The sequence below is a fragment of the Bos indicus x Bos taurus genome, chromosome X, assembly GCF_003369695.1.
Source record: "Bos indicus x Bos taurus breed Angus x Brahman F1 hybrid chromosome X, Bos_hybrid_MaternalHap_v2.0, whole genome shotgun sequence".
In the NCBI taxonomy this organism is placed as follows: Eukaryota; Metazoa; Chordata; class Mammalia; order Artiodactyla; family Bovidae; genus Bos; species Bos indicus x Bos taurus.
In genome coordinates this window covers 16,211,139-16,226,985 of record NC_040105.1, presented here as the reverse complement: position 1 = coordinate 16,226,985, position 15,847 = coordinate 16,211,139, and the positions used below count along the sequence as shown (strand labels likewise).

Here is a 15,847-nt window from a genome sequence, read left to right as displayed (position 1 = left end):
ATTTGCGTCTGAGAAGAGGACTTCAGGGAGATGAAATTGGAAAATGTGTCTGCAACAGAAACTGGGGAACCAGAATAAGTATCCTTCAATTGGTCGAGATGGATGAATCTTATTATCATAGTTAGGATGAAACCAGCCATTATAGCCATCCAATTCAACTCCACAATCACCAGGCAGCCATCCAATCCTCACTTAACTGCCCATGTTAGTTTTTCTATGGGGTGAAAATCACTGTTTAGGCTGCAGGGATGTAGAGTTTGCTTAACAGCTTTTAATGTCCTTAATGTATATGTATTTCATAGCCAAGAAGCATCTGAGGTAGTTTACAAAGGAAAAAAAATAGCAATGATGGTTCTGACTACAACTTGAAACTAACATATTTTGATTTATATGTTAGTCTGGTAGTTAGTTGTAGACCCTGAGGATGGGAAAGATTTAGGGCAGGAGGAGAAGGGGACGACAGAGGATGCAATGGTTGGATGGCATCATCAACTCAATGGACATGAGTCTGAGCAAACTCTGGGAGATGGTGAAGGACAGGGAAGCCTGGCGTGCTGCAGTCCAGAGGGTTGCAAAGAGTCAGACATGACTGAGCAACTGAAAAACCACAATAACAACTGGTAGTTGTAGTTAATCTAAGCTAATCCCTGAGAAGAGGATCACCTATAGGTATACTAAGAAAAAGGTCATGATACAGAAAAACTTAGGCCCAGAATCTGAAACATTCTAACTTTGTTACATCCAAGGAGCTGACCTTCTCCAGTGAGTATTTTTACAGCATAAGTCTATGTAACACATTTGAAAAACAGTAATAAATCAGGTATTATAAAATTAATAGTAAATAAGACACTGAGAATGAATTTTATCTACATAGTGAATACCAATGAAAAAGACAAAAAGGAGCTAAGTGAAGAAAGAAGGATTCTTTTTTGTCTTCAAACTTCAGACCTTGAAGCAAATACGTAATGATTACACAATATTTTAATTGTTTCTACTTATTTGAAAAGGATTTATCAACTTAATATTAAAATCTAGAACAACTATGCTGTTGACATAGGTAAATTGTAAAACTTCCTTTGAAATTCAAAATATACTTGAAAATTCTGAAATACCAATACTTTTGTAACATTGCTTTAAAGATATAAAGAAATCATAATTATAGTAACTTATACTGTTAAAAGAATCATTTATCAAAATCTCCATAAAGTTATCTTTAAGAGCAAAAATTACAAAAAAAAGAAAAATTAGTAAGATTTATAAAAAAACAAATTACAATATTTCATCAAATTGATGATGTCATTGATTATAAGTATTATTTTCTGTACTACTAGGAAAGAAAAAGTTCTGCCAATTAAATCATGACATGCTACTGATTGTAACATACATCCTGATTTCAGAGATGTTAAAATATGACCAAATCATGAGGCTCAGAATTTATAAAACGTGGTTTGTCATTCTCATAGACAAATAGAAGTCATTTATTCATTTATTTCTCATGCATTAAGTAAAATTTAACTTATATAAATTTTGAGTTAGTCAAAATAAGCCTAGCTGACATAATAGAATTTGAATTAATAACTTTTTTGGTGGTAGATATAATTGCACATTGCTCAAAACCTCAAAGAATGTTAAACTTACCTTCACCTACAACCCCAAGGATCTCAAATTTATTCATCACATTACCAATGTTAGGAATCTTCATGAAGACAAACTCCTCTTTAGATGCAAGCCACAGAACATGGCATCAAAAAAGAACTTCTAAGAAAGTTGTACAGTAAGTAGAACAAAAAATGTCCGAAGGAAGAAATATTCACAGGTTGGCAGGAACTTTCACATATTTGTCCTAATGTGAATTATTAAATGATTTCCTGAAAGAACAAACACAATTAAAAGTCAAATTTTATTTCTCAGTACTCTAATAACCTATCCAATCTTTTTGTACAGTTCTTTTAAAACCATGTTGTTTTATATGCTACTACTAATAATAATAGGAGGGAAGTACCCAAAATGAAACACAGTCAAAAAAATATACTTAACTATATTTGAAATGAATACTATAACTACACTGAACAAGCCCGGGCAGGGAAAAGAATTAACCCCAGGCAACTTTTGAAAGGGATTCCCAAGTGGCTTAGTGGTAAAGAATACACTGCCAAAGCAGGAGATGTGAGTTCGATTCCTGGGTTGGGAAGATCCCCTAGAGGAGGAAATGGCAATCCACTCCAGTATTGTTGCCAGGAAAATTCCATGGACAGAGGCTCCTGGTGGACTACAGTCCATGGGGTCCCAGACTCAGACATTACTGAGCGAGTGAGCACACACACACAATTTCTGAAAACAGTATTTTAACTACATACTTTCCTTGAGTTAAAGAAATATAAACAAATATTATACTCAGTTATTTTTTACAGAGATATGAAACTTCTTTATGTATATTCTATAATTAAGCAAATAAGTAAACATACTGTGGATAATGTGGGTTTCGTCTCATTCTCATAAAAGGAAGTTACAAATATGAAAATTGGGAAAGCTTGGAATTAAGAGTTAATCATGTAAGGTCAGTTATTAATATAGAGAGATAAAGAGATAGATATAAATGCATACGTAAATTACATATACACATACATTCTTCCAAAAGGGTAAAACATGAATCTAACCATAGGCAGCAAGAGACAAGCCCAAACTGAGGAATATTCTACTCAGTAACTGGCCTGTATTCTTTAAAAATGTCTATGTCATGAAACATAAGAAACGACTAAGCAACTGTTCTAGAAAAAAAGACTGAGAGTCATGATAACTAAATATAATGCATGATCTTGGGCTGGATGCTAGACAAGAAAAAAATTTTTTTGCTATAAAGGGTAAATGATAAAATTTAAAAGTCTACAGATTAGATAGTGAAGTGAAAGTCGCTCAGTCGTGTCCGACTCTTTGTGACCCCATGGACTGTAATCCATGGAATTCTCCAGGCCAGAATACTGCAGTGGGTAGCCTTTCCCTTCTCCAGGGGATCTTCCCAACCCAGGGATCGAAGCCAGGTCTCCCACATTGCAGGCGAATTCTTTACCAGCTGAGCCACAAGGGAAGCCCACAGATTAGATAATATTGTATCAATTATAATTTTTTTTGACAATAGTAAGGTGGTTACATAAAACAATCCTCTTAAGAAATGACAAGATGAGTGGTGATCCAAAGGTACACATTTCTGGTTATAAAATGAGCAAGTCCTAGGGATGCAATGTACAACATGGTGACTATAGTTAATAATACTCTACTGCATATTTGAAAGTGGCTAAGAGTAAATCTTGGGCTTCCCTGGTGGCTCAAAGGGTAAAGCGTCTGCCTGCGATGCGGAAGACCCAGGTTCAATCCCTGGGTTGGGAAGATCCCCTGGAGAAGGAAATGGCAACCCACTCCAGTATTCTTGTCTGGAGAATCCAATGGACAGAGGAGCCTGGTGGCCTACAGTCCATGGGGTCACAAAGAGTCGGACATGACTGAGCGACTACACTAAGAGTAAATCTTAAATGCTCTTCACAAGAAAGAATACATAACTATGTGTGGTGATGGACAGTAAGCAGACTTATGTGATCCTTTTGTAATATATACAAATATGAAATCATTGTGTTGTACACTTGGAACCAATGTTATATGTCAATTAAATTTTGATAAAATAAATAAGGCACAGCCTAAATTTCTAGAACAGTCTAATAAAAAGCTTAACAGAAAAAAATAAAAGGAGAATATCAAAGTTCTTAGAGATAATTTGCAAGTTAAACCAATTCAGAAAAAAATATGTATGTAGATATAGAGAAAGAGAAACAGAAAGAATGATAAAGTAAATATTATAAAATGTTTATATTTGGGGGATCTGGGTCAAGACTCCATGAAACAGGAAATTCTTTATATGATCTTTACAACTTTAAATCTGAAATTATTTTGAAATTTTTGTTTAAAAAAAAAAACTATACTATCTATAAGAAGAACAGTTGTATCAACATAAAGTATTGGTTTAAAAGGAAGAAATTTCTTTGCTGCTTATGAAATCTGAAACTTAATAAATTTGAGTACCCTATGTGATATAAAGTACTGACACAAAAAGTGGCCGTTTTATATACTAATGGTAGGAATGTAAGTCTAAAGAGAAATATGTCCATAATTAAATGCCTTTTAAATGTTTATATCTTGATAAAAGTATCCGAAAAAACCTACAATATCATTCTTAAATGTGGAATATTTAGATATAGCCCCTTTAAAAATTAAGAACATGAAAAGAAATTCTGCTATTAATACTTATTAACATTACTATTAAACATTATCCTGGTGGGTCCCAGACAGCTCAGTAAGTTAAAAAAACAAAACAAAAAATAAAGGAATAAACTATATAGGACTGGAAAGAGAAAACCAGATTTTACAGATATTATTGTTTATATAGAAAATGCAAAGGAATCTAAAAATTATTAGAATTATAAGTGTTAACAAGGAGGCTAAATATAAACTCAGTATACAAATATCAACTGTATTTGTAAACATCATATACATAAGCATATATATATCACATATATGTGTGTACTTGTGTGTATATATATGTAAAGTTTATTCAAACTCATTAAAGATGACCTAGATCAATGAAGTTTTTCCAATTTTGAGGCTAAAGGATATCAATTATCGCTATATTAATCTATACAGGCAATGCAATTTCAATCAGAATCCCAAGAGAGTTTTCTGAGGAATTACAGTAAGCTGATTCTAAAATATATATGGAAGCGCAGAATTCCAAGTACAGCCAACACTCTTCCAAATAAGAAAAATAAGAAGGCTCAGCCTTGAGAGGAGGATCTGGCAAGATACTCTCTACCGAATATACTTAGAATTAGAACTGAGCTATAAAAATTAAGACAGGGTGGCCTTGGCAGAGAGAGACAAAACAGCCAGTGGAACTGACATGAGAGCTTGGAAGTAGGCCACACTTTAATATCCCTATAGTCCACACTCACCTCTATGTTACTTCTCTGCTCAAAATCCTCCAGTGGCCTCCCATATCATTAAAAGTCAAAGTCCACATAAGCCATCAGGTCTTAATCTCCTATCCTCTGATGTCATCTCTGACTCTTCTTTCCCTTGATTGTTCCACTCTAGTCACACTGACCTCCTTCCAGCTCAATATATAACAAAGTCACAGTGGTCCCTAATGCTAAACATTTGTCACTCTAACACTTTAGATCAGATTTTTTATTGTCTGACTTTTCATTCAATATTTACCAAAATCGTTTTTGAAAAAAGGCAAGAAAAAGCAAACACAACACTTATTTTAGAAAATAACTTTAATTCAATGGAATCACACATTTTTAAAGGATGACTGTGATATTTAGAGAAAATGATGTCACAATTTCAAATATTTTCAAGAAATAAACATTTGTTCTATTCATTCATTTATTAAACAAAAAAATTACTGACTGCCTAACATGATTCAGAGAAAGAGTAAATAAGACATGAGACAGTTAGTTGTGAGCAAGATAGGCAAAATCCTTGCCCTCATGGTGCTTCACATTTTACTGAGGGAGGAAAAAATGCAAGATTATTATCAGATAATGATACATGTTATGAAGGGAGAAACAAGGAGCGATTACTCAAAGAGCCCCCTCTACAAAGGTGACATTTGAAGTGGAATATCACTAACAGGAAGGAGCCAACATATGAAGATCTAAGTCAGTCACTTTCCAGGTAAAAGATGTGCAGAGTGTTTCTGAGAATGAATCATTCTTTTCTATGGCTGATTTGGAAGAACACCCAGGAAACAATAAATATTCCCCTCTCTGTCAAGAATGGTACAGCTCATTTTAAAGGAAACTAGGGATAAAAATTAAGTCATTCCTATTAAGAAGACTCAGCACCCACAAAAGTTCTATATGTGGTATATATAAAGAACATTTGGTCCCATCTATTCTCTACACAAATCAAGTAATGTAAACCCTGAGAATCAGAATTTAAATGTGTGAGTAACATATAACACAGGTGTCAAGAACAGTCTTTTAACTACCAGTATTCAAATTGATCCACATGTTCAACCTGGATTTAGAAAAGGCAGAGGAACCAGAGATCAAATTGGCAATATTTGCTGGATCATAGAAAAAGCAAGAGAGTTCCAGAAAAACATCTACTTCTGCTTTATTGACTATGCCAAAGCCTTTGACTGTGTGGATCACAACAAACTGTGGGAAATTCTTAAAGAGATGGGAATACCAGACCACCTGACCTGCCTCCTGAGAAATCTGTATGCAGGTCAAGAAGAAACAGTTAGAACTGGACATGGAATGACAGACTGGTTCCAAATTGGGAAAGGAGTACATCAAGACTGTATATTGTCACCTTGCTTATTTAACTTCTATACAGAGTATATCATGCAAAATGCTGGAGTGGATGAAGGACAAGCTGGAATCAAGATTGCTGGGAGAAATATCAATAACCTCAGATATGCAGATGACACCACCCTTATGGCAGAAAGCAAAGAAGAACTAACGAGCCTTTTAATGAAAGTGAAAGAGAAGAGTGAAAAAGTTGGCTTAAAACTCAACATTCAGAAAACGAAGATCATGGCATCCAGTCCCATCACTTCATGACAAATAGATGGAGAAACAATGGAAACAGTGAGAAACTTTATTTTCTTGGGCTCCAAAATCACTGCAGATGGTGACTGTAGCCATGAAATTAAAAGACACTTGCTCCTTGGGAGAAAAGCTATGACCAACCTAGACAGCATATTAAAAAGCAGAGACATTACTTTACCAACAAAGGTCCATCTAGTCAAAGCTATGGTTTTTCCCGTAGTCACATATGGATGTGAGAGTTGGACTATAAAGAAAGCTGAGCGCCAAAGAATTGATGCTTTTGAACTGTGGTGTTGGAGAAGACTCTTGAGAGTCCCTTGGACTGCAAGGAAATCCAACCAGTCCATTCTAAGGGAAATTAGTCCTGAATATTCACTGGAAGGCCTGATGCTAAAGCTTAAATCCCAATGTTTTGGCCACCTGATGTAAAGAACTAACTCAATGGAAAAGACTCTGATGCTGGAAAAGACTGAAGGCAGGAGGAGAAGGGGACCACAGAGGATGAGATGGTTGAGTGGCATCACCGACTCGATGGACATGAGTTTGAGTAAGCTCCAGGAGTTGGTGATGGACAGGGAAGCCTGGCATGCTGCAGTCCATGGGGTAACAAAAGAGTCGGACACGACTGAGCGACTGAACTGAACTGAATTCAAATTGAGGGAAAAACTTAAAGCCAAATTGGATTTAACTACAATTTTATATGAATAATACTGATTAATTTTTCAAGGCCTTAAAAACTCAGACACTTTAGCTTCAAGTAACTAAATAACTTGGATGAAATGTCCCTTTGAGAACAAATACAAATGCTGGAGGGAATATTTCTAAAGAACAGCGTAAAAATCCCCAAGACTGAAGGTTATGAAGAATTACCTGGCTGATATCAAGGCAAAGGAATAGAACTCAGCGAGGTAATCCAAATCACCCAAAACAATTTTAGCTCACAGACACTTGAAGGAAGATTCAGAAAAATAGGGAGAAAAACAGGCTTGCTCTTGAAACTCATAATCCAGGGGCAAGAAGGTCAAAGGTAAAAGTGTTTCAAAATAAGAAAGTACAATAAGCATCATTCACTTGAAGCTGAAACCCCAAGAGCTATACTCTTAGGATAAAGGAAACCAGAAAGAAATCAGTCCCAGAACAAACCTGAATGATAGCTTTATGTCACGTGAGTGACCTAAATAACCCTCTAAGTGTCCCTTGGATTGAGGTGGTCCCACATTCAGATGGTTAGTGCCAACAGTTGTCTGGTTGAAAGGGGAAGCAGCAGGTGGTAGGTGCAGGGTGTGGGGGCAGCTGGCAGGAGGGTAACAAGAACACAGCCATCATAATATTGCTACAGATAATTTCTTGTTTAGCTCATGCAATACATAATCAAAGATAACAAGATACACATAACATTAATAAGAACAGAAATGACCAAAACAGAAAATGCCCCAGAAAAATGTATAATATCAGGATTATCAGACTTAGATTATGAGACAACTATAGAGTTGAATGAATAAAAACCCAAGGGTTGAACATTTTGACAGAACTGGGAGGTCTACAAGGTAGAAGAACAAACTGGGGAAAGAAATTAGAATTCCAGAACTGGAAAACAGAATACTACCATGGGAACTCAACACAGACAGGATAAAAAGTATACATAATACTTTTATTTTTAAAACTTAAACAAATTAAAAGAACTGTAGAATATCTTTCTTCCCCCAAGCATACACAGAACATTTATAAAAACTGATAATGTGCTAGGCTGAAATGCAATTCAAAGCAAATTACAAGGATTTAGTCCGAGGATGTTCTCTCTCCACAACGCAAGTATGCAACAAATTAGTCACAAAAGAAATAATTAAGAAATATTCATATGTTTGCTCAGACAGTAAAGAATCCACCTGCAATGCAGGAGACCCAGATTCAATCCCTGAGTCCAGAAAATCCCCTGGAGAAGGTAATGGCTACCCACTCCAGTATTCTTGCCTGGAGAAGACCATGGATAGAGGAGCCTGGCGGGCTGCAGCGGGTAAAGTTTCAGAGTCAGATACGATGGAGTGACTAACACTTTCACTTTTCATTCATATGTTTAGAAATCAATAAATAACATTCTTAAAATAATTCATGTCAAAGAAGAAATCATAATAAACATTTAAAAATAAAAATACAAATTCATGAGAAATTAAAACAATGCTTAGGGAGGTAATCAAAAGCCTTATAAATGCATATATCACAAAATATAAAAAAATAAACTAAGAATCAATCTCAAGAGGTTGTTTTTTTTAAGGAACAGTAAAATAAATCCAAAGAAAATACAAAGAAAGAAATAAGAGCAGAAGTTCATGAAATAGAAAACACACAAAAATAGAGAGATCAAAAAGAGCTGGATCTCAGAAATCAACTTTGTAACTGCTACTGCTGCTGCTACAGCTAAGTCGCTTCAGTCGTGTCTGACTCTGTGCGACCCCATAGACGGCAGCCCACCAGGCTCCCCCGTCCCTGGGATTCTCCAAGCAAGAACACTGGAGTGGGTTGCCACTTCCTTCTCCAATGCATGAAAGTGAAAAGTGAAAGTGAAGTAGCTCAGTCGTGTCTGACTCTTAGCGACCCCATGGACTACAGCTACCAGGCTCCTCTGTCCATGGGATTCTCCAGGCAAGAGTACTGGAGTGGGGTGCCATTGGCTTCTCCGAACTTTGTAACTAATCAAGGACGAATGAGAACTCAGCCCCAGTCAACACACTAAACTCTAGCTTTATATCAGTATTACCTTAAGCAGAGAACCCAGCCATACCATCCCAGTCTTCTGATCTACAGAACTGTGAGGTAATATATGGGTGCTGTTTTAAACAACTAAGCTTGTAGTGTTGTTGCTGTTAAGTCACTCAGTCTGTCCAACTCTTTGCAACCCCGTGGACTGCAGCACACCAGGCTCCCCTGTCCTTCACTATCTCTTAGTTTCCTCAAATTCATGTCCATTGAGTTGATTATGCTATCTAACCATCTCATCCTCTGCCACCCCCTTCTCCTTTTGCCCTCAATCTTTCCCAGCATCAGGGTCTTTTCCAGTGAGTGGGCTCTTCACATCAGGTGGCCAAAGGATTGGAGCTTCAGCTTTAGCATCAGTCCTTCCAGTGAATATTCATGGTTGATTTCCTTTAGGATGGACTGGTTTGACTCCTTGCAGTGCAAAGGCCTCTCAAGAGTCTTCTCTAACACTAAAGTTCAAAAGCATCAACTCTTCGGCACTCAGCCTTTCTTATGGGCCAGCTCTTACATCTGTACATGACTACAGAAAAACCATAGCTTTAACTATATGGACCTCTGTCGTCAAAGTGATCTGTCTGCTTTTTTAATACACTGTCTAGGTTTGTCATAGCTTTCCTTCCAAGGAGCAAGTGTCTTCTCATTTCATGGCAGCAGTCACTGTCCCCAGTGATTTTGGAGCCCAAGTAAATAAAATCTGTCATTTCTTCTACTTTTCCCCTTCTATTTACCATGAAGTGATGGGACCGGATGCCATGATCTTAGATTTTTGAATGTTGAGTTTTAAGCCAGCTTTTTCACTCTTCTCTTTCACCTGTATCAAGAGGCTCTTTAGTTCTTCCTTGCTTTCTGCCATTAGAGTGGCATCATCTCCATATCTGAGGTTTTTGATATTTCTCAGAGCAATCTTGATTTCCTTTATACATAGTTTTTATAACAGGTAAAGCTGAATTACAAACTATATTGGCTAGATATGCATATATAAGTGGTAAATCTATTAAAAGAATAAGTAATCAAGGAAGTGTTTCTTTTAAAAATGAGGATATTAATTAGCTCCAGGGAGGAGTTGAGATTGATAACATAAGAGGGCTTTCTGGGAAACTGGTAATATTCTATTTCTTGACTTGAGTGATAGCTAAATATACATTAGAGTGTAAATTTGTTTTACCTACTTCTGTGTTGTATTTCACAATAAAACAAGGTTTTAACAAGTCAAAAATAATTCTGATAATGACATCATACATAAATAGTTTCATGGCATTTATATGGAGGCAAAAGATAATTTTTATCAAAGATAGAGCATTTCAATATTACATCAATCAAAAAAAAAGTTTAATTGAACTATCTCTCTCCAGACTCCATATAATCCCATGTGTCCAGTGTTGGGTATCAACAGCAAAACCAAAAACTCCCAGTGACAGATAATCTGGATGATGACCACACTCCAAAATCATGCCAGATGAGGAGCTGGTGAGGAAACTGGACAAGATACGCCTCAATGAGAGATGACTGGCATCCCAATGTGTGAAAACTCTTTGAAAAAGAGGGAATCAAGCAGGTGATTTGGGTTATTTCAGGGGGAATAACTAAGATCAGTGGTAGTAAAGTGGTAAAAAGCAGACATACCAGTACAGTAGTGATTTAGACAATGATGAACCATTGATGGTTATTCATTCTATAAATATCTGTCAGACACCTACACTGGGCCAGCCCACCAGATGCTTCAGGAGACAAACACAGCCCCTGCTCCCATGGAGACAATGAGGAAGACAGACAATAAACAAACAAATTTGATCATTACAGATAGTGACAATTATTATGAAGGAAAGAAAACAGTCATATGGTAGAGAGTTTTGGAGACTGAAAGGGGCAGGGGGGTGGGCAGGTAGATAAGGTAGTCTGGGAAAGGCCTATATGGGGAGGTGAAATTTCAATGAAATCTGCTTAATGTCAAGAAGCAAGTCATGGGAACAGGGATGTGAGAAGAGCATTCAAGGCAATACAGAGTCCTGAAGTGATGTGAAGTCACTCAGTTATGCCTGACTCTTTGCTTCTCCACAGACGTAGCCCGCCAGGCTCCTCTGTCCATGGGATTTCCCAGGCGAGAATACTGGAGTGGGTTGCCATTTCCTTCTCCGGGGGATCTTCCTGACCCAGGAATCGAACCCGGGTCTCCGGCATTGTAAGCAGACGCTTTACTGTCTGAGCCACCAGGGAAGTCACAGAGTCTTAGAGAGCTTGATAAATTCAAGAAACAGAGAAGCTCTGTAATCCAAAGCCCAGAAGACTGGCAGGGGACCTGCAGGGAGCAGGAAGAGGCCACTGGAAGCAGTTTAGCCTTGCCATGCTAGAAAAGAGTCATGTACAAGAGTCATGTACTAAATTAGATGTCCTCTAAGGTCCCTTCCAATAAAAAGATTGTAAAAATCTCTCAAAAATTGTTTGAGCTTTTCATTACTATTAACTTTGTAAATAACAGAATGATTTTTAAAGTGTATTTGTCTTTAGCTCAGTTGGTAAAGAACTTGCCTGCAAGGCAAGAGACCCGGGTTCAATTCCTGTGTTGAGAAGATCCCCTGGAGAAGGAACTGGCAACCCACTCCAGTATTCTTGCCTGGGAAATCCCATGGGCAGAGAAGCCTGGCAGGATACAATCCATGGGGTCGCAAAGTCGGACACAACTAAGTGACTAAACCCCCATCTTGAACTAAGAAATACACCTAAAATTAAGCAATCTTGTCTCTGCATTGGCAAGTATGTACCTACAAAAACTGAGAGAAATATAAGGCTTATAATTTATTTCATATATTACTAGTATTGATTTAAGGGCTGCTTGAGCCTTAAATGTTTCCTTTGTTGCTGAAATTATAATCTTCATCTCAATGGGTCTTTTCTTCTTCTGAAAGAAAGCACAAAACCAGATGAATCATGAGTTTTGTTTTCATTTCTGGCATTGTTTTTATACATACAAATGAGAGAATCATTTTGTCACTGAAATTGGACAGGAATGGATGTGGTACACAACAAAACTTCTGCTATAATAAGAGAGTTCAAATGGTTTGAAATTTAAACTCGTGATCCATGTATGGAAAGAAATCCTTTCCGTGGAAAGCACACCCTTATGAAAAAGCATCCTACTCTCTTACAGAGAATTCTCCATATTGACTATAGGTGAAGAGATACTGCACTCCTACTTAGTTTTCTTCCTAAATAGGACCATCTGACACAATTAATAAGATCTTCATTTTGCTTTATTCCTCCAATAGTGAAGAGTAATCTATCAATCCATTCTCTGTAATTCAGTTCTCATAATTAAATCAAACTGATATTTGACTATCATGAGCAATATACACACGGTTTAATAGAATAAAAATTTCTAATTGTGAAACATGTATCTTACCTCCCCTTTACCCTTAGGGTCTTTCCACAAGTCAGGGAATCCAGTGCCAAGTCAATGTATCTCTTACCCAGTTACCTGATATTTCTCCTAGTACTGCCAAACCTGTTAAACTCCCAGCCCTTCCTGAGAATCTGAGGACCTCAAGGTTCAGATTTTTAAAAAAGAACTAAACTGGGATCAGAGAAATTCAGAGTTCACACTAACATTGTACTGTTTAAGAAACACTATTGGTTTAAAAGGTTTTGAAAGCCCTTGCATGAAAATGTATCAATTTTAACATGGTTTTTATGGGGTAACTTGTTCTGATCTCTAAACTTTAAACAACTGAATTTAGAACAAACTTACAGAAGTTGAGAACCATTTTACTGTGTTGACGTGGATCAGAAAATGTGGTCTGTTATTGTCCTCTACTACTACAATCATGCGAAATGCCAGACTAGATGAATCACAAGCTGGAATCAAGACTGCCAGGAGAAATATCAACAACTTCAGATATGCAGATGATACCACTCTAATGGCAGAAAGCAAAGAGGAACTAAAGAGACTCTTGATGAAGGTAAAAGAGGAGAGTGAAAAAGCTGGCTTAAAACTCAACATTCAAAAAACTAAGATCATGGCATCTGGTCCCATCACTTCATGACAAAGAGAAGGGGAAAAAGTGGTAACAGTGACAGATTTTATTTTCTTGAGCTCCAAAAGCACTGTGGATGGTGACTGCAGCCATGAAATTAAGACACTTGCTCCTTGGAAGGAAAGCTATGACAAACCTAGACAGTGTTTTAAAAAGCAGAGACATCACTTGGTTGACAAAGCACCATATAAGCCAAAGCTATGGTTTTACTGTAGTCATGTACGGATGTGAAAGTTGGACCATAAAAATGTCTGAACACTGAAGAACTGATGCTTTGGAATTGCAGTGCTGGAGAAGCCTCTTGTGGAGAAGGCAATGGCAACCCACTCCAGTACTCTTGCCTGGATAATCCCATGGGCAGAGGAGCCTGGTAGGCTGCAGTCCATGGGGTCGAGAAGAGTACTGGAGTGGATACACGACTGATCGACTTCACTTTCACTTTTCACTTTCACGCATTGGAGAAGGAAATGGCAACCCATTCCAGTGTTCTTGCCTGGAGAATCCCAGGGACGGCGGAGCCTGGTGGGCTGCCGTCTATGGGGTCGCACAGAGTCGGACACGACTGAAGCGACTTAGCAGCAGCAGCAGCAGCCTCTTGAGAGTCCCTTGGACTGTAAGATCAAACCAGTCAATCCTAAAGGAAATCAACTCTGAATATTCATTGGAAGGACTGATGCTGAAGCTGAAGCTCCAATACTTTGGCCACTTGATTCGAAGAGCAGACTCATTGGAAAAGATCCTGATGCTGGCAAAGACTGAGGGCAAAAGGAAAAGGGGGCAGCAGAGGACAATTTGGTTAGATAGCATCACTGACCCAATGGACATAAATTCAAGCAAACTGGGAGAGACAGTGAAGGACAGGGGAGCCTGGTGTGCTGCACTCCATGGGGTTGCAGTGTCAGACATGACTGAGCAACTGGAAAACAATCCCCCCCAAAATTAAAAACAAACCAACCAAAAACCCCTCACCAACCAAACCGACAAAACACACTCTCTTTCCCAGACGGAAAAAAAAAAAAAAAAGAAAGAGAAGGAACTGAAAGCCAAAACCACTGAAGAATACCTATGGACTTCAAATGAATTCATTGGCCTAGGTACATTTCATATCTGAAAAGCTTTAAGACTTTGGAGATCAGACTGTGAACCTCAGTGGTCTTGGGAAAGCCACAGGGAAAAAAAGAGAACAAAGACTGACCTAGAACAAATATAGTCATATTTTTTCAGAAAGGGTAAATCAATATATTCTTCAAACTCCAAAGCTGAGAACTTAAAAGTAAGCTATCATTCAATATGTCTTGAGAGTTAACTATATGCCAGGCATAATGACAGACACTGAGAACATATTGGTAAAGAAAATAAACAAAACCCCTTATTTCAGGGAGTTTATCAAAGAATCGCACAGTAAGTGTAAATTGCAAATATAAGTGCTATGAAAAAGACATATAAGCTCTACAAGGGCTTGTACAAGTTTTTCTACCTAATTAGGGAGGGTTGGCTTTTCCAGAGAAAAGTTTCAGTAAGCTGAGATCGCCAGGACAATCAGACATAAACTTACAGAGAGGGATGATTTATGCAAAAATCCCAACTGGGGAAGGAACATGGCAGACAGAAAAGATAGCAAGGGTTGGGTGGTTAATAACCCAGTACAAGGTGAGGCTGGAAAAAGAGCAAGTTGTTTAAGTAGTTTTATCTTTATCGTGAGACGGAGTCACTGGAGGGTTTTGAACAAGAATGGGAGGTGGGTTTGAGGGTAGAATGACAATCAGATGATTTTCATTTTGGAAAGATCACACAAGCTACAGAGTAGAGAAAGGCTCTGTGCCTCAAAAGGGAGCTATCAATTTGGGGGTATAACAACTAGGGAGCCACTGCAACCACCCAGGTGAAAGGATAAAGGTGGGATGGACTATAAATAGGTACCCATGAAGCGAGATGGATAGATTCAGGATATATTTGGATAGGAAGCCAATACAGCTGGGAATGGATTAGAGAGGGGAAGTGAGGGAAAAAGAAATCAAAGATAACTTCTTGGTTTGGCACTTGGGCTCTAAGTAGATGAAGGCTGTTGCTTCTTGATATGAGGAAAACTAGAAGAGGAGCAGGTTAAGGGAAGGGAAGAAATTCAAGATCCCATTTTAGGCATGTTAAGTTTGAGTTTACATATCCATAAAATGAAAAAGGCAAAAATCAAAGGGAAAAGAGAAATTTTAAAAAGAGGAAAAGAATCTGCAACTTACACCACAAAAAGGTAAAACACATAACACATAAAAGGTATAACACATAAAAGGAACCTATTGCTCGATAAGAGGGGCATAAGCCCAATTTTTTAAATGGGCAAAGTGATATATGAACAAATAGTTCCAGAAGAGGAAACACAAATGCCTCTTAAACATATAAAAAGTTACTTGACTTTAGATATAATAAAAACTGAAGATTCAAACTATACTGAGATACAGT

The 15,847-nt window shown here is 37.5% G+C and overlaps 1 protein-coding gene across 4 annotated transcripts in view; it reads right to left on the bottom strand.

Annotated features, from left to right (window-relative positions):
- CDKL5 (cyclin dependent kinase like 5) overlaps positions 1-15,847 on the bottom strand; it is a 178,578-nt gene that overhangs the window by 112,527 nt on the left and 50,204 nt on the right. For all 4 annotated transcript variants that reach the window (XM_027535523.1, XM_027535526.1, XM_027535524.1 and 1 more), the window contains one exon: positions 1,639-1,868. In XM_027535523.1, coding sequence (XP_027391324.1) covers positions 1,639-1,702 — 64 coding nt within the window. In that variant the 5' untranslated portion in view covers positions 1,703-1,868. The remainder of the gene's footprint in view (positions 1-1,638; positions 1,869-15,847) is intronic.